General features: G+C 44.3%; 1 protein-coding gene across 5 annotated transcripts in view; it reads right to left on the reverse strand.

The window, feature by feature from the left end:
• The window catches only part of rap1gap2a (RAP1 GTPase activating protein 2a), a 72,613-nt gene that overhangs the window by 1,842 nt on the left and 47,766 nt on the right, over positions 1 to 23,005 (reverse strand). Inside the window, exons 1-19 of one of the 5 annotated variants that reach the window (XM_078283990.1) lie at positions 18,829 to 18,941; positions 13,217 to 13,252; positions 8,967 to 8,999; positions 8,494 to 8,715; positions 8,169 to 8,272; positions 7,775 to 7,853; positions 7,530 to 7,583; positions 6,545 to 6,628; positions 6,334 to 6,434; positions 5,688 to 5,817; positions 5,100 to 5,255; positions 4,347 to 4,418; positions 3,659 to 3,745; positions 3,264 to 3,404; positions 1,947 to 2,096; positions 1,556 to 1,668; positions 1,373 to 1,471; positions 940 to 1,060; positions 13 to 115 (exon numbers count right to left, since the gene is read on the reverse strand). In XM_078283990.1, coding sequence (XP_078140116.1) covers positions 13 to 115; positions 940 to 1,060; positions 1,373 to 1,471; positions 1,556 to 1,668; positions 1,947 to 2,096; positions 3,264 to 3,404; positions 3,659 to 3,745; positions 4,347 to 4,418; positions 5,100 to 5,255; positions 5,688 to 5,817; positions 6,334 to 6,434; positions 6,545 to 6,628; positions 7,530 to 7,583; positions 7,775 to 7,853; positions 8,169 to 8,272; positions 8,494 to 8,715; positions 8,967 to 8,999; positions 13,217 to 13,252; positions 18,829 to 18,852 — 1,909 coding nt within the window. In that variant the 5' untranslated portion in view covers positions 18,853 to 18,941. Of the gene's footprint in view, positions 1 to 12; positions 116 to 939; positions 1,061 to 1,372; positions 1,472 to 1,555; positions 1,669 to 1,946; positions 2,097 to 2,610; positions 2,735 to 3,263; positions 3,405 to 3,658; positions 3,746 to 4,346; positions 4,419 to 5,099; positions 5,256 to 5,687; positions 5,818 to 6,333; positions 6,435 to 6,544; positions 6,629 to 7,529; positions 7,584 to 7,774; positions 7,854 to 8,168; positions 8,273 to 8,493; positions 8,716 to 8,966; positions 9,000 to 13,216; positions 13,253 to 14,402; positions 14,512 to 17,740; positions 17,833 to 18,828; positions 18,942 to 23,005 lie in introns of those variants that run through there. The other 4 variants (XM_078283991.1, XM_078283992.1, XM_078283989.1 and 1 more) reach the window with 4 other exon arrangements.

The following is a 23,005-nucleotide window of genomic DNA, read 5'->3' on the forward strand; positions in this document are numbered from 1 at the left end:
GTGTGTGTGTACCTGTCGGACTGCGGCACATGATGACAGGCGTACCCGATGCCTGGCTGTCGACGCTGAGGGCGGGGCTAAAGACCATGGAGGAGGCTGTAGAGGGGTGGCTGGCCTGGGGGAGGGGGAGAGGAGAGGAGGGAGAAGAGGAGGGAGGGATGAACACATAGTGTGAGATGGAGGAAGAGGTGGAGGAGGAAGGCGACGGGAGAGGCACACTGAAGCGATGCAGTGATACTCTGCAGTGACTTAAACCTTGCTGTGCAAAGCTCTTAGTTTAGCTCATTTCTCTGACTCAATAAACGAGCATGAACAATATTAACTACATACTGCATCTGTGCAGAATGATCCCAGCTAAATACTGACAGCAGGAACGATGTGACAACGCTTTCTCACAAAAGACAAAGCGAGACCGACAAGCGCTGCCGTCTGATACACAGCGAGTGACAGGAGCTGTAATCATGAGAATCACTAGCTGTCCTGACATTCAACGCTCTCTGCCGGGTAGTCGCACTTCTGGGTAATTACAGACTATTCCATCCATGGATGCTTTGACACCTGAACGTCTGATACAACAAACTCACGCTCCATTGAGAATGTGTTCCCGTTTTTACCCACGCCACTTCCATTGCTCTCCTCTCGCTTGTCAAGGCTCGCTCTTACTGTGAGACCGGCTTTAGAAGGTGAATAATGGAAGAAGTAGGAGGTTGTTTACTTGTTGTTTGCTGATAATTTTACCACTATTTAGGGTTTAGGGTTATTTACTGTACTGCTGAGCCAGCAGTGCAAACGCTTGTTTTGTCCACAGCACCTTGTGAGTTTTACTAAACAATTTCTTCCTGCAAAATTTCTGTTTTACACTTGGCATTGTGTGTTGTATACACAATGCCAAGTTCCTCTGAATGGAATGTAGCAGATTTTATTTTCTACTGTACTCACTGTCTCCAGTTCCTCCAGAGCCTCTGTTTCTCCTGTGGTGCTGCTGAAGCTACTGGTGCTGGACGAGGAGCGAGAGATGTTCGGCCTGCCGCCGCTGCACTCCTTCAGCTTGATGAACGGCCTGCAGAGAAGACAGAGAAGAGTTGGAGCAAAGCTTCAGACGGGATGCTGTACAGAAGACTGACAAATGTGACAGAAGAACTAGGGAAGAAGCACAATTCTCTAATGAGGGGATTTAGACATACATTGTGCAGCTTGGGGGCATCACACTTTCTTGCTGTTCACTCATCTACAAATTCATTTTAAATCACTGTCATGACACCAGCAAAAAAAACCAACAACAACTTCAGCTCAGTTTCCCTTTACTTGTCTTCCTCTGCTGAGTGTAGAGGAGTATTGAGATGATCTCCAGGATAAACAGATTTGGTCTCACCTCTCTTTGTTGGGGCAGATCTCAGGCGAGCTGGGATTGGACGACGTCTCTGACCTCACTTCCTGGGACAGCGGGCAGAACTCCGGAGGCTTTTGGTCGCTGCAGACAAAAGAAACACATGAGCAACGACGGAAACTACGTCACACACTTCCCGTTCCCGAGTCTGACATCATCGCTACCGACCTGCGTGTGTGTCTGTCCGAGGGGGTTTCTGTGCTGGAGTGGAGGCGAGGGAAGAGGCCTGAGCGCCGTTTCACCGGACTCTTCAGAGGAGACTTGGCTGACAACGCAGGGGGCTGAGGGTCACAGATCAGAGAAGAAGAAACCTTTTTAATGATGGGATTACAGCAGGTTACGTAACTCACTGGTTGACAAAAGGATCACACTTTGGATTCTTCTAGGTTTTAGAGATATAGAATGGGGAACTTCCAGAATGGATATCTAGTATTTTGGAGGAGAATTCTTGATGGTATTCAGTGTGAAACAGCCTCTTCCATCACAACTATCCATGACCCATATATCCATCTTTCCCATCCCCCTCTCTCTCTCTCTCCCTCCCTCCATCCCTACTCACAGTGAAGGTGCTCTTTGTGCATTCGCTGGTGCTCTGGGGCAGCCCTCCTCCGCTCAGGCTGGCCGGGACCCCTCCTCCCACCCCGGGGCTCCGGTGGCGGTGAGACCCCACCATGGTCTCCATGGAGTGGCTCCTCACCCGCATGGCCCTCTGGAGGAAGGAGAGGGAACGGAGAGTGGGCGGAAGAGGGAAACACAGACGGAAGGGGAAGTAAGGAGGTCAAGAGAGGAGAAGTTGGAGACGGGGAGAGAGGGGTGACGGGTGTGGAAAAAGAAGATAAGGAAGAAAGAGGAATAAAAGGTTAAATAAGCACTAATGCAGCGTTCATTTTTCATATATGAAGAACAGGATCATAGATGCACCATACAAACACCAGAGGGGGCAGTTCTCCAACAAAAACACTTGGAGTGGATGAACATGTTTCTTGTTAGGTGTTACCCTCATCATTTTATATAGTTATATAGCTTGGGTCATTAACATCAAGGATCATAAAGGGTTATTTCTTGAGTTCATCATACATTCCAGCCAATAAAATTCAGATAAATAAATACAATTACAAAAAAGATGAAATATGTTTTTTTTAGTCTTGCTATGTGCTCATTTTCTTTGAAGGCATAAACACAACAAACAACAACATATGAAAGAATGTTTATTATTTTCGTGATCATCTTATTGTGATGCATTTACAGTAATGCTGACAGGTAATACACAGTGACTGCCAGGGCAGCGATGAGCACAGCGCCCCCAGTGGCTGACTGCAGAAAGTGCAAAATAGCTGTCCATAATGCCTGTGAAAGAGTAAGAGCCAAATAGTCAAATTAGGGACACACACACTCATCTGACACACACACAGAAATACACACATCCTAGTGGTCCTATTAACATTAATTAGCCTCTCACTGTGGACAAAACAGCAGGGAGAGACAGCAAATAGCTGAAGGGCAAGAGAATAAGAGAGGGGGGAGTCAAAGATGGAAGGATGGGGAAAGAAGGAGATAATGGAAGAAGAAGCAAATGAAGGCAGAAAGGGGGAGTCTATCAAAGGTGTCAGAAGCGTATGGGCAGAGAGGTGTGTGTATCCATCTGCACACACACACACACACACTCTAAATATAAGGTCAAAATCTTCTAACGTGAAGAAAGAAAGGGCCAGTGACGGTGATATTACAGCATATGCGTCTTGCAAACGCGTGACATTTAGTTGACCTACAGCAAGAAAACCTCAAAGACTGAAATGATGCCGGTTAAATAAATGTCACACAATTGAGAGGAGATCGCATGCCGTCGTCTATGCTTTTTGTCCAGCTTGGTGTTCACCTTGAAGGACTCCAGCAGACCGCCGTGTCCCCCGTTCTCCAGCTTGTCCTCGTCTCCCGCCTGGCCCAGCCCCAGCGTGGCCTGGCTCTGTCTGTGCAGCTCATCGTGGAGATTGTCCAGCAACGCAGCTCGCGTACGCCCCTGGAATACACACACACAGGCACGCGCGCACACACACACACACACACACACACACACACACACACACACACACACACACACACACACACAAAGCCACGCAGGCACATGCACACACCGCAGGGCAGCCATTTATCATCTGGGTGGCGGTGATGATGGAGATGATTGAGGAAGAAGATGAAAAGTGATTGAATGCACGCTGCGGTGTTTGAGTATGTGTGTGTGTGTGTGTGTGTGTGTGTGTGTGTGTGTGTCACCTCTAGTTTGGCGAATTTGTCGGACTTGTAGCAGGCGTTTTCGGCATTGATCAGCTTTGTCAGCAGGAAGTCTCGAAACTCAGGACCCTGGAGAGGGAGAAAGAGAGAGAGGGAGAGAGAGAGGGAGAGGGAGAGAGAGAGAGAGAGAGAGGGAGAGGGAGAGGGAGAGAGAGAGAGAGAGAGGGAGAGGGAGCGAGGGAGAGAGAGAGAGAGGGAGAGAGAGAGCGAGAGAGAGGGAAAAGGGGTGAGGGTAGGACAGGAAAAAGAAAAGAGGGAGAGGAAGAGAGAGAAAGAGATGAGGAAGGAGAAAAGGTGACCTTCATCAGCAACATACCGATTACAGCAGTGAAACACACTGTGAAGAATGTGTGAGTGTCAGCCTCACTGGTTAAGATTCTTCTGTTGTCTGTGTCAAATCCTCTCTGTTCCTCCTGTATTGCAAATGATGCATTAACAAGTCATATAATCTTGTATTGAGTCTTACAATCTTATTTTGTTTCCACTGCAGTTTTGTTTAAACAAGTTGATTTGTTAGTGGAAGCAAGTGAAATTACCTCACCCCACCGGCAGATTTTCTCATTTGTTTTAAGAAAAGTAAGATTTTAAGACTCAGTGCTAGATGATAAAATGACTTGTCAAGATGAAGGGTTTTCACACTGTGTTGCTCTCTCAGTTCTCTCTCTCTCACCTTCTTGAAGACGGCTGGGTTAGGGAGAGGAGGTCCAAAAGGAGGGACGTCCTCCCTCGCTGTAACAGACACCTGTGGACATGAAACAAACTACAGTCACACATTACTAGCAGTATTTTCAGGAAGGCTCAGGCTTCAAGCAGAGAGGCAGAAACAAAGTCTGAATATCCATTCATTAGCTCCTAACTTGACAGCACATCGTCATTGCATGTGGTTAGTGCTTCATTATGCATCTTATCGACTGAAGTTCTGGAGATGAACTTTGTTGTATCTCTGTTTATAAAGTTTCTCACTTATCCATATTGTGTTTTCTGCATGGGTATCCAGCCAAGAGAGACCAATAGTATTTACAAATACTTCTTATGGTTTGTACACAACTCGAATATAAAATAAGCAAAATAAATAGTAGAAATAATAAAACAATAAAAGCAGTAAAGTAGAATACAAACAATTGTGGGGTTATGTGAACATATGTTGGCAACAATTGTTTGGCAATAATGTTAAATAGACTGTCAAAGTGGGAAGTATGGAGAAGAAATGAATCACTAACATTTATGGATTTACTTACTGTTGTTACTTACAAATGTTACTAACAGTCTCAATTGCTAACTGAAACATGGATTACTAAATATGAAAGGTTTGGTGTATATGTAGCTATATACCAAATAATATAAGAAAATACAAGTCGATATAAGTAACATATAGGGATATATGAGTCCTGATGTGAGAAAACCCATCCAGTCAGATTGATACCTTGTACGTTGTGTGCTCTGTGCACGGGTTCTCCACCTGCACCAGCACATAGGCATGCAGGAAGTTGGAGGCGATCATGTCCGGGACAAAAGGCGTGGCCTCTTCCTGGAAGACTGCCGCCACAATGTCATTTCCTATGTGCCTCTTCCTCTGGAGCTAAGAAACAAGAGGAGCAGAGATTTATCACTTGTCAAACCCTGCTTTCATTTTGCAATTATGTAGTTCAGAGGCATGGAGGATAGAGAAGACATTACAGATTTTAAAGAGAAGAACACAGTTTCTCCATCACACGTAATCCTTTGAATGCAACTCTCAGATGGAAGTTTATTTGTTTCAAATGAGATGCATTGCATTGGATTTAACCAGCTTTTGAGTTGAGTAACCAAACCATATTTTGTTTACCCCATTTCTTTTTACCACCGTTCTCTGGTGTTCATGTTGAAAACAGATTAGCAGTGACAATAAGATCACATGTGGTCAGTACCAACACCTGACCAGTTTCATCTCAATGTGTTTAGCTACAGCATCCTTACACCCGACTCTGTGACAGCTTGCATCGAGCATTAAGCGTGATCAAAGTCTAAGTACCTGCTGGATGTCTCCCTCAGTGAAGGGAAGCTTGGTCGACACATGGAACATAATCTCTCTCTGTCTGAAGACGGTATAGACGGACTCAGAGCCTGTCTGTCCGTGGGACACGTCCAGCCCGCCGCGGAACCTAACACAACAACAAGGCACACATTAGTCAGGATCTCTACATGGCTTATAGATAGGTTTCATTACATAGACTGTAAATGCATTTTGTGCTTAACCAGCCCAACGCCAGCCAAACATGTAGTACAGTATGCTGTACTGTATCAGCTACAGTAGAAAGAGTCAGGTACCCTAACAGAAAAAAACAGGCTAGCGTAACACAATACAAAAAGCCTACAGGGCAATAATGATAATATACAAAGCTCTGATTACCTGTCCACGCAGCACTTTGCTGCCAGGTTCTGTTTCACTAAGCATTTTATCCCAATTGCACAGTAAAGCCAAAGCAGCAGGACAAATTGCCCCAAGGTTAATCAGACAATTCTATTCTATTGTAATTTACTCTTGTGGTGCCACTTTATCCTTGTGCGACTATCTACTGTTCTATTCTCATACTCCTCTTCTCTTCTCTTTTCATTCTCATACTCCTTCTCTTCTCTTGTTCTCTTCTATTCTTTTCTATTCTATTCGGCTTACTCACCCTTTAAAGTCCTGAAGCTCGATGTTGTCTCCCAGGACACTGAGAAACTCCCTGAAGGCAGGAGTCTCCTCATTGTTCCCAAACAACTCCTCCTCTGACGTCTGGGAGTGGGAGGAGAGAGAATAGTAGAGGAGAGGAATAAAACACTGAAATGGTATTTTGGGTGTGGGGTATATTGGGGTTCACTGACTGGATCAATATAATCACTCACCTGTCCAAACTTCTGGTAGACGACTCCGAACTTGAAGGTGTTGTTCACCTCATGCTCGTCGTAAGCCACTATCAACTGGGATCCCTGCGCATCAACAAAAACAACTCCCTTATTTCTCATTAACCTCCTGTCATCACTTATCTTACTCAACTTAGTTAGACAGTTTCCGTTTTGGGAAAATATGTTTTCCATCTCTAGCGTGTCTCCAGGGTGGGTTTACTCGGCCCCGGTCACATAAGGCCGACATGCGACAAACTGTCACAGCCCCCCAGTGAGGGCAGTGATCTCGCGGCAGCCTCTCGCAGAGACACAGATGGTTTCTCCCTTCCCTCAGGCACAGGCAGAGAGCTGCTCCATCATACTCTATTAGCAGGCTCAGAGGAGCAGACACACTGAGCATGAGCTGCACACGACGGGCTCCGTTCCAACACACTACATATCCAATTTAGAAAAGATTCTGCTCCCTTATGTTCATCGGTTTTTCAAATGCTTGATATCTCATTTTGGAATGAGACTCTTCATGGAATCAATGGAGAGGGCAGGTGTTAGAGGGGAGAATTGGGGAGAATTGGAGAATCGCAACTGATGCGCCTGACTAGTAATCAGGTTTTTGTTTTTTTTAAGGCAGTGCTAACAAAAGTAATTTAAGGTGCGATGGGGACGCTGTATCCGTTAATGTTTCAGAATAAATATGTCGGGCCTCAAGGAAACGGAGCGGATCACTTGTTGCAGCAGGATTCATGGACAGTTACAAAATTATAAATCGAAGGTAGCATTAGCCACTTTGACCCTGGAGCTCTCCTGTGACTCTCAACTACAAGCAGGAGACAGGAACAGGGAAAGATAACACACGTCAGCTTGTATATATTATAACTGGCTAGAGGAGCTGTGGTCCAGCTGGCTATGATAAGGTCCTGGAAGCATCAAGATGTGGGACGGTGGGACGGTGGGACGGTGGGACGGTGGGACGGTGGGACAGACTCACCCGAGGGTACAGGGCCGGGTTGAACTTCAGCCCTGTGGCGTCGTCACACAGAAGCTGAAAGGGCAGAGAGGCTCATTGGATTTGACTCATTCTCTATCACATGCTCATAACAATCCTCATCCTCTATATTGGAGACAATAGCTGTTTTGGTGTAGCTACCATGCTTTATTGTATTTTGAGCATGTAGGAAATACATAGTAGGTGATGTACTTGTATGACTTCTGTATGTGTGAGCAGTATCTTACCTTGGCTATCTGAGGTACACTGGGCAGCTGGTTGATGCCTGCTAGAGAGATCCTGTCATGGACCGTCTTAGTCCTTGACCTGCAAAAGGACAAGAAGAAGAGGGGTTTTCACTCCTTCATTAGGCTTGTGGAATGGATGTATGCACATTATAAGGAGCAGGTGCTTTTTTAATGGTGAACCTAGGTAAAAAGTATGCCCTCCTATTGAGCTCAACCCATTAAATCCACTTCAGTGATAAAGGATGAGTGTATTGTGTGAGTGATTGTGCAAAAGAGGGTGCAGCTCAACATTAGGAACGTGGTGCTGATGTTTTCTACACAGCATATACCGTTTTACACATGAAATACATTAAGATAGTGTCATTGACAATGCATTGCACTTCCTCCATTATACCTGAGCATGATGCGTAGGAACTCCTGCCCCTCCGCCTCCTCGTGTTTCAGAGACATGATGAGGTTGCCTATACTGCTGCCGGTGCAGTAGTAGTTCATATGCTCCTGGATGGAGGTAAGGTAGAAGAGAGAGAGGGAGAGAGAGAGAGAGAGAGAGAGAGAGAGAGAGAGAGAGAGAGAGAGAGAGAGAGTAGAATAGACAGTAGGAAAGAGTAGAGAAAGAGTTATATTTTAGGTCGAACAAATTATCAGACTTTCTCTAACACATACACAGATACAATGTGAAACTGACCTTAATTCACACACACACACGCACACACACTCACCCTGCCTAGGAAGTGTTTGCGGTAGGCGCGGGCCGTGCTGTTGCACTCTAAGCGGTGGCCGTGTCCCCCGCTGGGGCTCATGCCTCCCCCTCCCTCCTCCTCCTCGCAGAAGCTGGACTCTGAGGAGGTGGGGGTCCCCGCTGGAGCCTCCACATCCTCGATCCAGTAGCCCCCGAACTGGGGCAGGATCACCTGGGGGTACGGACCGCCCTTCTCCAGGACCTGGGGGAGGGAGAGAGGAAAGGAGAGATAGACAAAAAGAGACATACAACATCCTCCAGAATTATCCCTTGATAAAGAAAGATGAGCTAATAGAGGCTGCAGAAAGCAAAAACAAAAAAAAAGATACAAAGTAGTTTGGCTTTAAATGTCTCTATTATTGTTGGAAACACTCGTGGATAGTAATTGCACATGACAAGATCTGTGTGTGAATGTGTGATCTGAGTGTATTATGTGAGCGAGAAATGACTCACATCTTCTATCCGTGGGTAGGGGATGTAGTCATCCTGTAAATTAGAGGATACACACACGCACACACACACACACACACACACGCGCACACACACACACACACACACAAACAAACAAACACACCATTAGCAAGAGTAGTCTTAACCAATTTAACATGACTGAACTGCACTGACTTTCACTACGACTTTACGGTTGCAAGCAAAGGCACAAACACAGGAACAAAACAGCAACACAACTTATTCTGCCAAACAGACTCTCGGGCAATGATGCAACAACCTGCAATGCGCAGCCATCGGCAAACATCGATGAGGGCGTGTCACTCTTTGATGATGTCAGAGCCGTGAGACGGGCCTGTTTTGATACGCGAGCCCCTGGGGTTAAGAGCTGCGATGTGCCTGTAGGTGTTTGGCAGTCTGCTAGCGTAGCATGGCTCTGGTGTATGACCTCTAAATACTGCTGAGGCCTGTGCCTACTGTGGAGAGCGCAGCGCCACGGACAGCCGGTCATTTATATTCTATAGCGGCAGGATTCACAACACCGGCAGGCCAGAGGGGATCAATTGACAGTTGGGGTTCATTCGATTTCTAATCAGTCAAATCAGGACGCTATTGATTTTAGACTCCAAAAGGCCTGAGAAATTTTTGAACGTGTTTACGGGGATGTTACGGAAACCCTCAGAGGCTGACAGAAGAGACAACAAGTGGAGCAACCATAGAGGAAATCAGGAGGCATGATGGACCAGTGATGAAGGGCAACATGCAGAGGGATGGAGGACAATACAGGAGCACAAATATTCGATTGATGAGATCCACAAACGAAAGAAAAAACAGCCATCGTAACTAGACAAGGAGTGAGTTCTTGTGTGCGTGTGCGTGTGAGTGTGTGTGAGTCACACCTTGCACTTCTTGGTCTCCTCAGCTTTAGGGACCTGATTAGGGTCCATACGCAGCGTGAGGATGGAAAAGCACAAGGGTGAAACAGCAAGATCCATTTATTTTGTTGCTTCTAAAACTGTCCTGCCATATAGCACACTTGCTTTCTAACCTCATCCTCTCTGTTGCCTGATGACAACAGAGTGAGTCATGCACGCTCATGCACACACACACACACACACACACACACCCACACACACACAGGTAATACAGACACTTAGTCATCCTCTTCCTCTCTAACTCCGGCTTCCAGATGACATGATAAGGGTGTGTCCTTTTTGTTTGATATCAGCAGCACCGAGACACAGACCGAGGTCCTTCAGCCTGCAGTGTGTTGTATATTTATATATATATTTTATGCAGATAGGAAAAAGGCAATCTGGTAGACACTGAGTAAATTGGCGGTGTGTGTCTGTGCATACATGTGTGTACTAAATTATTGAGGGAACAGCTGTTAGAGTCATGGGGGAGACACTGTCAACAAAACAAGGGATTGATCACAAAGACTCTCTTTAGAGGATCGGGATTCAATTTTCACGCAGGGAAGAGAGAGAGAGAGAGAGAGAGAGAGAGAGAGAGAGAGACAGAGACACAGAGAGAGAGAGAGAGACATTTATCCTCCTTTCCTTTTCCCTTTCTATTTACTTTCAAAAGAGTTATTCTCTTTCCAATATTGCTATGAACTGAATTGAATTGCAAAATTGAACTGAACTAACGTTACTGAATGTTACTAACGTTTTGTTTATACTGTTGCTGATATGATTGTTGATACTCGTTAGATTACTGTTTATTCATTATTATTAGTCAATGTTGCAATCTTACCCCATTTGAAATACCGTACTGCTTTGGCAACATAGGTTTTGTCATGCCAATAAAGCATATTTGAATTTGAATCAGAGAGAGAGAGAGAGAGAGAGAGAGAAAGAGAGAAGACTTCCAAATGTTGAGTTATAGCTGGCAGAGCTCAAGAGAACAGGTCGATGAGAGATCAAGTCGAGAACCAAGGAGACAGGATGAGGAGGTGTGTGTGTGTGTGGGTGCGTGTGTGTGTGTGCGTATGTGTGTGTGTGTGTGTGTGTGTGTGTGTGTGTGTGTGTGTGTGTGTGCATGTGCGTGACTCCGTCCTCACTCTGTGATCATCAGGCTGCATCGATTCGCTGTCGTCCAGCGATCACACTTTCAAAAAAAGTTCCCCCGCCGTCCCCTGTCAGCCTGTCCCCCGTCAGCCTGTCCCCCGTCAGCCTGTCACCCCCCCTCCCTCTCCTCCCCCCCTCTGCCCTCGCCTCCCCCGCCTCCCCATCTGTCTCCTTAAGTTCATGAAGAATTCATGCTTCAAAATCAAGGGGGTTCGTCTGAGGGACGGGGGGGGGCGGCGTTCACCATTTCTTTTTGGACAGTTCGATGTGTTGTTTTCGTGGACTGCTGCACAAAACTTACTTTTTGTGATCTAGCTCATCTTCCTCCAGCAAACACGACACCCGCTGTTTTCGGTGAGTGGTCACTTCACACCTACCGTACCCATCTATGCAAGCCTGTCTATTCAGCTGTGTGGAGGAAAGGATCATTCTATTCTTGAATTACACCCATTTTCCGGTGACTGGACAAATGTGTGATTGTCCAATTCACACATCCTGGAGATCTAATCACCAATTCACCCCATGAATTAAAAAAAAATGTGTGAGCAATTGAACAGAGTGAACCGTATTGTTGTTTCTTTTCCCCAAAAGAAGCTGCAAGCAGCACTTCTCTTTTGGAGTTTGAACCCCCCTTTAGCCACCCTTTCCAGGACGCTCTTTACCTTTTTTTTCTGTCCTTTTCACTTCCCCTCCCTCCTCCCTTCTTTTTCTCTCCCTTTGTATTCCCCATCTGTCTTCAAACCACCTAAAGCCCGTGCCCACAGGGGCCGGCCGAGGGCACAAAGCAGTCACAGAGAGAGTGATTTTCCTCAGAAAAATCAATGCCTTCCATACAAAGGAAGAGAAAATAGTCCGGACAGTCCTATCCAGTGGTATTCTTCTCTGCCCGCAGCATGCCCATTATCCAATCAGAGCAACAGATTGGACCCAGTGGTCTGACCTACTCTGATTGATATATCAGCATGTGTTTCTCTCTCACCCTCTGTATTTTGCATTAGAAATGTTAATCCTGGTCATGGCCAGAGAAAAACTGAGACAGTTAGAGATAGGGCCCAATCAGAGCTCAATCACACCAGGAGCGTTTTCAGCAGCATAGAGCAGCTTTTTGTAGTTGTTTTCAATGTGAGTGAAGCGTTTTGCCCGCTGCTTTTAACATTGCTGGGTGCCTCGCATTTTTCTGCTCTTCGTGCCTCACGTTTTTGGATGAGTGCCATGAACACCACGAGTTGAAGAAAAGTTCAACACAGAGCAGAAAGTTGTTTTTTTCTCTACTGTCCAATCGGATCAACGGAGAGGCGGGACTTCTCCGGAGACACACCGATAAACACGGCAGATCACCCGGAGCTTTACAACTTCACACACCAGAGTTACTATGATATAAACAGCAGGGAGGCAAATTAGAGCTCCACTCCAAATTACGGGTAACTTTTTATCATGGATTTTTATTGTTTATAATTATTGTATAATTTAGCTAAATTACATTGATGCTAGTCAGCACAATAAACAACAGCTGGTTGAGGGACTGACAGCTGATCGCCAGCTGATTCTGTGGTTGCCTAGCGATAATAACGCAGCAGGCTGCTCTGCTTTAGGCTGCTCTGCTTTAGGCTTCAACAAAACAAGGCAGTGCTGCGTGCCTCGCGTTGTGCAGCCTTCACAACGTGTCATGTGTGATCGGGCCCATAAAGGACACACACACACACACACACACACACACACACACACACACACATACATGCACACACAAGTTCATGTCATGTTCAAAATATTACTTGACAATCTCCTGATGGCCATGACATGTTGCTTGCTACATATGCCACTATTGCCCAGTGGTACAAAATCAATCGTCATGTTACAGAAGGATGAAGTGGTGGAGAGAAGAGAGAGAGAGAGAGAGAGAGAGAGAGAGAGGGAGGGAGAGAGAGAGAGAGAGAGACGGGAAGATGGACAGACGGGAAGATAGAGAGGGAGAGATTGAGGGAGATAAATGGAAAATAAGAGGTGATTGGAGACATGCAGTAAGAAAGAAGGAAAAAAGGGGGGAAGGAGAGATGATGAAACAAAGGAGAGAGAGACAAGATGTAGGCCAGAGAGAGAGAGAGAGAGAAAGAGAGAGAAAGAGAGATAAGAGTGAGAATTGGAGTCCACAGAGAAAAGAAGAGTTAGTGAGCAAGCATTTCATACCTGCATCCTCTCCAGCATATCGAAGAACTCTGCAGACTGAAACAGAGAGAGAGAGAGAGAGAGAGGAAGATTACAAAACATGGAAAACTGAGTGAAGTTTAACTGACTCAGGTTGCGACCAAATACCAGTGAAGTTAGATCAACAGCTCAGTCCTCACACTTAAGTGGGTTCTTATTTAAACCTCACGCTCATTGAGTGTTTGAGCCCTCGACACAAAACGCTGATGTTTGAATTTGGAGTTGTCACATCGGTAACACTGATCCTGCCAGCATGTACTTTGTGTAACTACTGTATCCACCACACTGTAAACTCAGCACCACAGGCCGGGGGAGAGCGGGAAGGGAGGGGCAGGGCAGGGGAGAGACGAGCCAACAGCCTCTCACACCCACATGCACACACACTGATAAGCAACCACTTCCTCACTGAGTCACTCACACACACACACACACACACACACACGCATCCATGAGTGCATTCACACATGCTTGTCTCCAGGGTTTCCACCTTGTCACATAAACAAGTTGTGAGGGTGATAATGGTCTACATGCTTTGTGTCTGTGTGTGTGTGTGTCTTTGTGCTCAGATTTTTGTGTGTGTATAATGTGGCAACGCAGCGTCTACAGTGTGTTTTAGGCTACACAAGCGCGTACACACACACACATGCACACCCACGCATTCACACGGAAAATATTGTCACTTCTTGGCACCAAATTGTACTTCATGTGAAAAAAAAACGGCTGGCTTTTAAGGAAGCAATGAATGAAAATGCTGCTGAGGGAAAGTACAATAAGAACAGCATACTAATAGCATGCTATCATTATTATTATCAAAAGGCAGCAGCACTGTGGTTCCTCTACTATAGACCATAACTTACAGTACACAGCCATTGCGCAACATTAACAAATGGATTTACTCTTTTGGCGGTTACATAATTTACACTAATTATGAAAGCTGCTATTTCATGTGTTTTGGATTAATTCCAAAGTAACACCCATACTCTCTGAACAGATTCACACATGTCAAAACTAAATGAAACTAAGTAAAATGATAGTCTATATATGAGCTACTACAACCTACTTTGAATGACTTCTACACACGCACAAACAAATACTTCAGTGCGGGGATTGTGCATGCAATAGCACTATAAAATACAAAGCAACTGGAACAGGGAAGTAAATGCCTTACCAATGAACCGTAGGTCCTTAAATGGGAAAATCTGGACGGATATTTAACTGGTGTTTTACAGCCCTTTTGATGGTAGAGTTACAGCAGTAAAAACCCGTAAAACTCCACATTTTGACAGCAGTAAAAAAAAACAACTCACGACTCTCCCATGGAGCTTAGGTGAAAATCTATAAATCTATCATCACCACTCCCACTGCTGGCAGAGCCGGAGAGAGAGAGAGAGAGAGAGAGAGAGAGAGAGGGAGGGAGGGAGGGAGGGAGAGAGAGAGAGAGAGAGAGAGAGAGAGAGAGAGAAGGAGAGAGAGAGAGAGAGGGAGAGAGAGAGAGAGAGAGAGACAGACAGACAGACAGAGAAAGACAGACAAAGAGATTGTGTTATCTGTTTAGTAACTTTTTGCTTTTGTGATAAACCACTTATTTGTGCTCAAACTCTTTGGCAATTTTGTTTGGCAACATGGTTTATTGGTGATTTTATTCCAATAAACCATGTTTAACTGAAGTGAGAGAGAGAGAGAGAGAGAGAGAGAGAGAGAGAGAGAGAGAGAGAGAGAGAGAGAGAGAGACAGCGAGAGAGAGAGAGAGAGAGAGAGAGAGAGAGAGAGAGAGTTAATATTTAACCAGTTAAAGGTGCTGTAAGCTGATACAGGTACTGGAGAGTCAACACCATCCAGCCACACCAACAATAACTACAGCTGTCTATCTATATCTGTTAGATACGCAGCTTTGCCAGCCAATATGTTCTCAGCCAACTGTACATGTTACCCTGTAGTGTGTGTGTGTGCACCAGCATGTAATGTGTGTGTTTACCTGTGCTTGTATCTGTGCTTGTGCCTGTAGATGAGTGTGCTTGTGTGTGTGTGTGTGTATGTATATTTGTGTATGTACATATGTATTCATGTGTGCGTGTCACAGTACACTTAGGAGTCTTAGGCACAGACTAAGATGTTATCTATTTCTCCTATGATAACATCATAGTAACGAGGACATTCATAAGTTCTCCGCTCACTGTAAACAGTGTCAAACACTGTCAGACAAAATTAGGCAGTGCCTTGGTCTACTGGCACCCAATATCAAGCAGACAGTAAGAAAAAAAAATAATTTAGGATCAATTTCTAAATTCTTCTCATCACCTTTACATGGTCAGGCTCCACTATCCACTGTTGACTCCCCATCCATCAGTCACTTAGATCTACAGACCATGAACTCCTGGTTGTCCCACGGACTCATTTTAAATCCAGCGGTGACTTTTTCTGTTGTGGCTCCAGAGCTGTGGAGCTGCCTGCCCCTTGAAGTCAGGTCAACAAGTTCTATTGATTGTTTCAAACATCTCCTTCACACTCATTTTTACTCTTTGGCCTTTTATTGATATCTGTCTGTACTGCTTATATTGTCTTCACTGCTTGTTTGTTATGTGTAGTTCTATTCTGTCTGTACGCCTACTGCTCATTTTGTCTTTGCTGCTTCTTTTTCTTTTATGTTTGTATCTACAGTATTTTTGTAAATCAATGAGAACTTAACCCTAACCCTAACCCACCCTAAAACACTTTAACACTGTTAAACACAGCTGTTGTTGATGTATCTTACATTTCTGTGCCCATTCTGTTGTTGTCCTTTGGATAACTGACCAAAAGGAGACAATGTGATGTCATGTTGGGATATTTGCAGCACAGCTACAGTGGAGTTTAAAAGCAGAATGTTTTATAAAACTATGTGAAACATCAATAGTGAACATCAGATTTTGGTGTCAGTCCCTCAGAATCAAAGAGCGAGGACTTCTTTCTAGATCGACCATTTTGTATCGACGTTCAACAATCATACAGGGAGAAATACATCCTAGAAGAGGACGAGATGCCAATGTCTCTGCTGAGAGTAGCCTCAATAGCCCATAATACAGTGCAGCCACAAGACATGCTGGGTGATAGTTTCAACCGGCTCTGTACTGTAGACTACAACGCTGCTTGGACGTGATGCGTCATTCTCACAATGAATCATGGGGGTTCCAATTAATTCTTGCCAGTCAAGACGTCATCCTTTTTTGGAATCGTACTTCGGCGGTTAGATATTGCATAAAATGCATCATGGAGGACACAGGAAATGACGCTCGCTTTTTCTCGACTGCAGGAACTCGCTCTCTTGCTCATACTATCCTATCGACATCACTTTCACTCTCTCCAGCTACATGTATAACCCACAGCTGAATGGAACAAGTTCAGGCACGTCCTCTGGGGGCTGTTGAAAGGCATTCTGGGAAATTGCTTCATCCCTGAAAAACTTTTTTATGTGAAAACAGAGGTGTGAGCTACACATCCACACAGCACATATAGACAGTCTACAGGATGATGCAGCTCGTAACCACAGTTCGAGTGGCATCCTGTGGTTGTGTCAGTGTGTTCAATCATCTATATCCCAGACAAGAACAAGGACAAGGCAATAAAAGAGACAGCCATCTGTCTTTCTGCCTGGCTGTCCATCCAAAAAGGGCTGCATGTCCGCCAAGCCCAGACGTCTGCCACTTTTCTATCCTTGCGGCTTTCTCCTATCTCTCTTCTCTCGGCTGTTTCACTCCGTCACTATGCTAATCCCCTCTCTCTTCTCTCTTTGCCCTCTGTAATCTCGTCTCTTCTCTCTTCCTTCCTTTTATCTGACCTCATCTTTCATTCTTGGCCATACCCCTTTTCACTCTCTTTTTACCCCTCTTTTTCTCTTTCTCTGCATCTCTCTCTCTCTCTCTCTCTCTCCCTCTCCCTGTCTAGCCCAGCAACAACATCTGCATCTCTTATCTCCCATGGCAACCCGTTGGGGCCACCACAGACCATAGGCAGATTAGACTGCCTGCCTGCCTGCCTGCCTGGCTGACAGACTGACTTCCTGGTAGAATTCACAGATACTCATGTAAAGTCATGAACACAGTCAGCCACACAGAAAGTAATGATATACTGTATGTCACAGACAGTGGCAGTGGAAGTGGTTCCAATGCTTTGGGTTGTTAACTTCAACATTAAGGAAACATTAAAGAATCTAGCTGCACAGATACAAACTGTTAGACTGGAGGGAGGGAACATAAAAAACTGAAGTAAATTTACTATAGGTGATTAGTGTGTAATATACACACTGAGAACTGGGAACTGCTCCAATTCTCCTGTGATACAAGTCTCTGTTACAGTCCTGCTGAGCCAAACAGACATGAAAGCAAGTAACACCATGCTAACCTTGTTATCAATCCGTAATAGTCGCTTGGAGAGCAGAAAAGGACTATATGATAGGTATGATAACACATTTTCTAGTCCAGTGCAGTTCAGTTCTGCATTATGAGAGAGGCTCGTTCAAAATAACATTACCTCAGCCAAAGTTAGCATTGTCCTAGCAGTGTCCTAGCAATGTATGGAGGATTTTATCCACAGAGTTCCAAAGAGGTCAGCGCTGCTTGCTCTCTTGCCCACACCATGACTCCTTCTCTGGGTAGAGGAGAGGCCCACAGTGGGGTCTGAGGGGTGGAGGGAGGATGGAGGGGAGGGCCTGAGAAAGAGGGCTCTGACCTCTTAGCTATCAGATGCATAAACAGACACAGGCACGTGAATATGAACAGTATACACCCTTTGTACAGCCGCTGCAGCATTGCTCTTTCAGAGAAGTATTTTCTTTAGAGAGGTTTCTGCCACACTGATTGATATTCGCATTGACACACATGTATATTTCACATTTTGCAATGGATCAATAATGTTTTGGCTTGGCCTTTGGGTTATGAAATGTGGTTGTGAAATGTTTTCTACATGTGGGAGCAATATCAGCTGAAAATACAAAATAAATACAAAATGGCAAAATTGGAGAGATGCGGTGTCTACAGGACAGCAATGCCATGCAGATTATGGCAACACTAGGGCAACACTAGGGTTAACCCAGTGTATTGTCAAGAAGAATAACTCTACTGTATTGCTACACTTAGCTGTCTTTCAGTATCATAGTAGCCAAAATGTATCGTTAGCATTGCCCAAAATGAATAAATTCCACACCTGTTACACAAAACTGCTTTGCTAGCTCAATCTAGTTGCATTTTTTTGTCACACATAGATTTGCCACTGCAGCTGCAAAGCTTAACAAGACTGTAGCACCGGAAGAGTGGTCACCACTCAATACGAGGTGAGAGAGCACCCTTTGAATGACTTCTGGACTGACTGACCTGAATTTGGCTCCTGATGAACACATCTTGTGCCATGGCAAAAATAATTCACCTCCTTACAAAGGGTTTGTTCCAGTTCCATTATAGAAGTATTGCCTTAAGCTGATTACTCCCAGTAGTCGGAGCATTGGTGTGCATGTAAACATACTCATTGAACCACACATTTTGAATGAAAACATTAGACAAATTCTTCTCACTAACAAATGATATGGCTGTTATTTGAGTCAAATGTATAGTATGCAAACTTACCTCAACTACAGAGGCTTTAACCATAAAACAGCTGAACAGTGACCTGCTGATCACCCCCTTTTTTCCCCCTCTCCTTTCTATTTACGGTACAAAACTCCTTCCTTCTCCCTTGCTTTCTGCTGTACAGTCTGAGACATACACATCTCTCTCTCTCTCTCTCTCTCCCTCTCTCTCTCTCTCTTGGCTTTTTATCTCTATTTTGCCCTTCCATTTAATGCTTAAAGCTTAAACAGGTAAGTCAAGTCGGGCGGCAAACTGAATTTCTTGTTAAAACAGAACAGGTTGTTCCAGTGTGTCTGTATATCCACAACACACACACACACACACACACACACACACGTAAACACTTTGACCAAAGCCCCACGTCAGGCCTGAGGTCCCATCTCAGTTACGTTTACTTGTCTCTCCATCAGTGTCTTTGAAAGAAGAGGATGTGTGAGTCATTGCATAATGTAAAATGACAAAAAAAACACATGCCAACGCTCCTACCTGTGTAGACTCACACAAGTTTGTATCACTATACTTTTGAGGATTTATTCCCTAACCTAACCTAACCTAACTCTGTCCACTACATAACTGTTACCCTAACCTAACCTAAACCTAATTCTAACCTTGACCCTAAACCCCAGTCCTTAAAGGAATAGTTCACCCAAAAATGAAAATTCTGTCATCATCTACTCACCCTCATGCCAGTTGAAACACAGGTGAAGTTTGTCCATATAACACACAGGGAGGTTGCCAGCACAACTCCATAGCAGCGTTCTCCAAAACAACTGAAGTCAGTGGGGACCTGTTCTTCAGAGTTCCAAAAAGACCTATATTTACACCATAATTTAGTGCAAATCTTAACTACAGCTGATTGATTTGCAACAAATAATGGTGTATAGGTATTTCTATTCACAGTGTGATTGTTTGGCTGTTTTTGTTTTGGAACTCTAAAGAACTGGTCCCCATTGACTTCAGTTGTTTTGGAGAAGGCTGCTACGAAGTTGTGCTGGCAACCTCCCTGTGTGTTATATGGACTAACAAATTTCACCTGTGTTTCATTTGGCATGAGGGTGAGTAGATGATGACAGAATTTTCATTTTTGGGTGAACTATTCCTTTAACTAGCCCCTAAAGTGAGGACAGACACACACACACATACACCACACACACAAACCAGTTGCAATGCTATCATGTGCAGCAGCTCCAGCAGCCCAGGTGATAATGGGACCGGTATCCCATGTGGGTATCATACAGCTGGTGTAAGAGCCGTGCCAGCCTCATGCTAGCCCTTTGTGCCAGCCGTCTGCTTCATAGGTGTGCCAGGTGTAGAGGAGCCCTGTTTCCATGGCCATGTGGCCGCCCAGGAGGCTCAGTTTTATGGCCATTGTGTTGGGAGGGCAGTACCAATAGCTGTGTTGTGTCGCAACAACATCTAATTTGTGTAATCAGAAGCTAGTGCAATTTTTGCCTTTTGACTACATCAGCCAGCAGATACACAACAGAGGATAAGCTAGCTTGAGATAAAGAAATATATTTCTGATGCAAAGCTCTTTGATCAACTTACTCTTGTACAACCTGCTTCTCTGTGATTTTGTGTATTTAGTAGAGGCGGAATGATACACAAACAGTGGGGAAAAGTTTCACTGCTGAAAAAGTCTGCATTAATTTTCCATTGACAAATAATTACTTAACATTTAACAGCCAGAAGCTTTACCAGAATAGACATTTTTAATAGATAAGGTTATAAGCTAGCAGCCCCAAGGAGTTACAATTACTAAAGGAAGATTGAAGATGGAAATGGAGTCTGTCAGGTTAATTCAGTGTAGCCTACTCAGTAATAAAAACGCTTAAATCCCCTATGGACAGGTCGAGCCTTTTCTCACGGCAATAGGGTGACATGATAAGAGCATCAGGATTTAATGCACTGCTACACTAGTTGAACATGTGAGCGGAGGTCAGCGAATGTTATTGCCTGTTTGTTACTTCTTAATGGTGCTTCACAACAAATTAATCTCTCCGGTTGTTAAAACAATAAATCTTTTGACATAACTGCTAGTTTAAGGGCCTCATATACATTAATTAAGAAAGCTTTCTGAGGATTGCAGTGGCATATCTGAAATAGCTTGTGAAGATGGATAGTACTGTCTGATGGTTAGAGCAGCTGCTACCATCAAGCTAGCTACATTGATTAAAGAAGCCGAATCTATCATAGCCAAGTAGCATACAGTTGTAGAATTAAAATGTTCAGTGGTTTAGGTAGTAATTAAACAGTGAAAGCTCACTTGACATGACATCATTGCTGGCTTATGAAAATGCTAGCATACAGCCCACTTGTGGTTTAGCTATTAGGCTAGAGTTATTCAAATGAGAAGCCATGATTAAACTCATTTTTGCATCCCAATCTGAAGGTGGCATACCAAATGAGATGTTTTTTTTGACACATACTGTTCCGCCTCTAATAAATAAGTGTACTAGCTTGCACTTGCATTCACATGTGCCACAACCACCTAATAAATAATGGACATGTGAAACTGTGATCAGTATTCTCTTTGCACAATGCTAAGTTAAGTTAATGAAAGACATAATTTGCCAGAAAGTCAATGCATTTCTTCAACTTGTTTATTTTTAGGCTGCTGAATCCTCACACATTACAGCTCAAGCTGCATAGTCTTATGGCTGAGTTGATGTGGACTGTGATTATAATTAATTATAAGTTTCACGTCTACTGTACCAGTGTGACAACGATGATGAATATCCAACCATTAGACCCCACTACCTCACTGGGAAAATGGAGGCTAGGAGATTGCTAATTACCAGAAATCAGCCACACACCCAGGACATAATTCGATGTCCTCTGGCTTGCAGTAACATTTCTCTCTCATAGATCCCACATCTTGTCCTGACCATGTTTTCTGCTCAGTCAGTCAATCAATCCGTCACTCACTCACTCCCTCTCTCTTACCATAAGCTATCGAACTCTCCTCTCCTCTCCTATCTCGCTCTGTGTCGTCTTCTTGCAGATTCAATAAAGCTGGCTTAGTTCAAGGTGACATACTGTAGAGAGTGGCTCCCTCCTAGAGGAGCCATCTATTTCCTGTATATCACCCTGCTAATCTGCCTCCCTGCAAAAACGTACCACCCTTTTATCATGCCAGAGGAAAAATGAAAAATTCTTCAGCTGCAGTACAGTGCAACACAGTGTGAGTAATGAATGTCTGAAAAGATCACACCGAGGAATCTCACGTACACAATAATAAATGCTTGTTCTATACATAGAGTACAAAATTGAGCGATACCTATGCCACCACCACACATAGTGTATCACTTCATGAATAAATGTGGCACCGACTGAAATAAATTTTCTGCTACAGATTGATTGTTTATTCCTGCTCTTCTTATTCTTATATGCAGAGGCAGCTCCCTGAACTCCACATTTTTGGTTTCGCTCTAAATCCACCTACCATTTTGAATTTGTCAATTCATGGGTCTGGCTAAAGTTTCCTTTGTGGTCAGGATGCAATTAGCCTGTGTTTACAATACATGACACCCTTGAGAGTGAAGCAGCTACAGGTTACATGAAACTCTTTGCTACTGTGATTGGTCAGAAACAATCTAAAATTTAAATATTATTAGTTCAGTGGATAATCCAATTGCCTTTCATATGACACAGCTTTTTCTGGCATGAGGAAAGTTCCTGGATCTGGACAAATATATTCCACCTGCCACCTGATCGTCTGAGTCAGATTTTTCAATCTATCAACAACACTAGGACCAAGGTTAGTTCTCTAAACTCAAGTAAACTTCAATTAGAGAAGAAAAACTAGAGTCTGGGGTGGAAATTTAGCCTAGTCATTTGACCCTAATGGTGTCACGCTTATGACACCAAATGTCTATTGGGGACAATCAATCAAGATTCCTACTCGTTATACTCTTTGCTTCTGTGCTAGAGATTTAAAGTATAGTGGTGGAGACAAATACAACTGAAAGGCACACACCAAGAAGAGCACATTTGAATTCCTGCATCAGCTTTGCATCCTGTGCCGTCTCGCCTTCTGCCTCCCGCCCCACATGAGGGCAGCTCAACAAATAACAGGGTTTAAATCCAGCTACCGTTGACAAAAAGATTGCATGACTCCAAGCGTGGAGGAGCGGTCACAGCCAAACTGTGAAGAGTAGCGTTCAATTCACGC

Source organism: Centroberyx gerrardi, chromosome 6 (genome assembly GCF_048128805.1).
Source record: "Centroberyx gerrardi isolate f3 chromosome 6, fCenGer3.hap1.cur.20231027, whole genome shotgun sequence".
Taxonomy (NCBI): Eukaryota; Metazoa; Chordata; class Actinopteri; order Beryciformes; family Berycidae; genus Centroberyx; species Centroberyx gerrardi.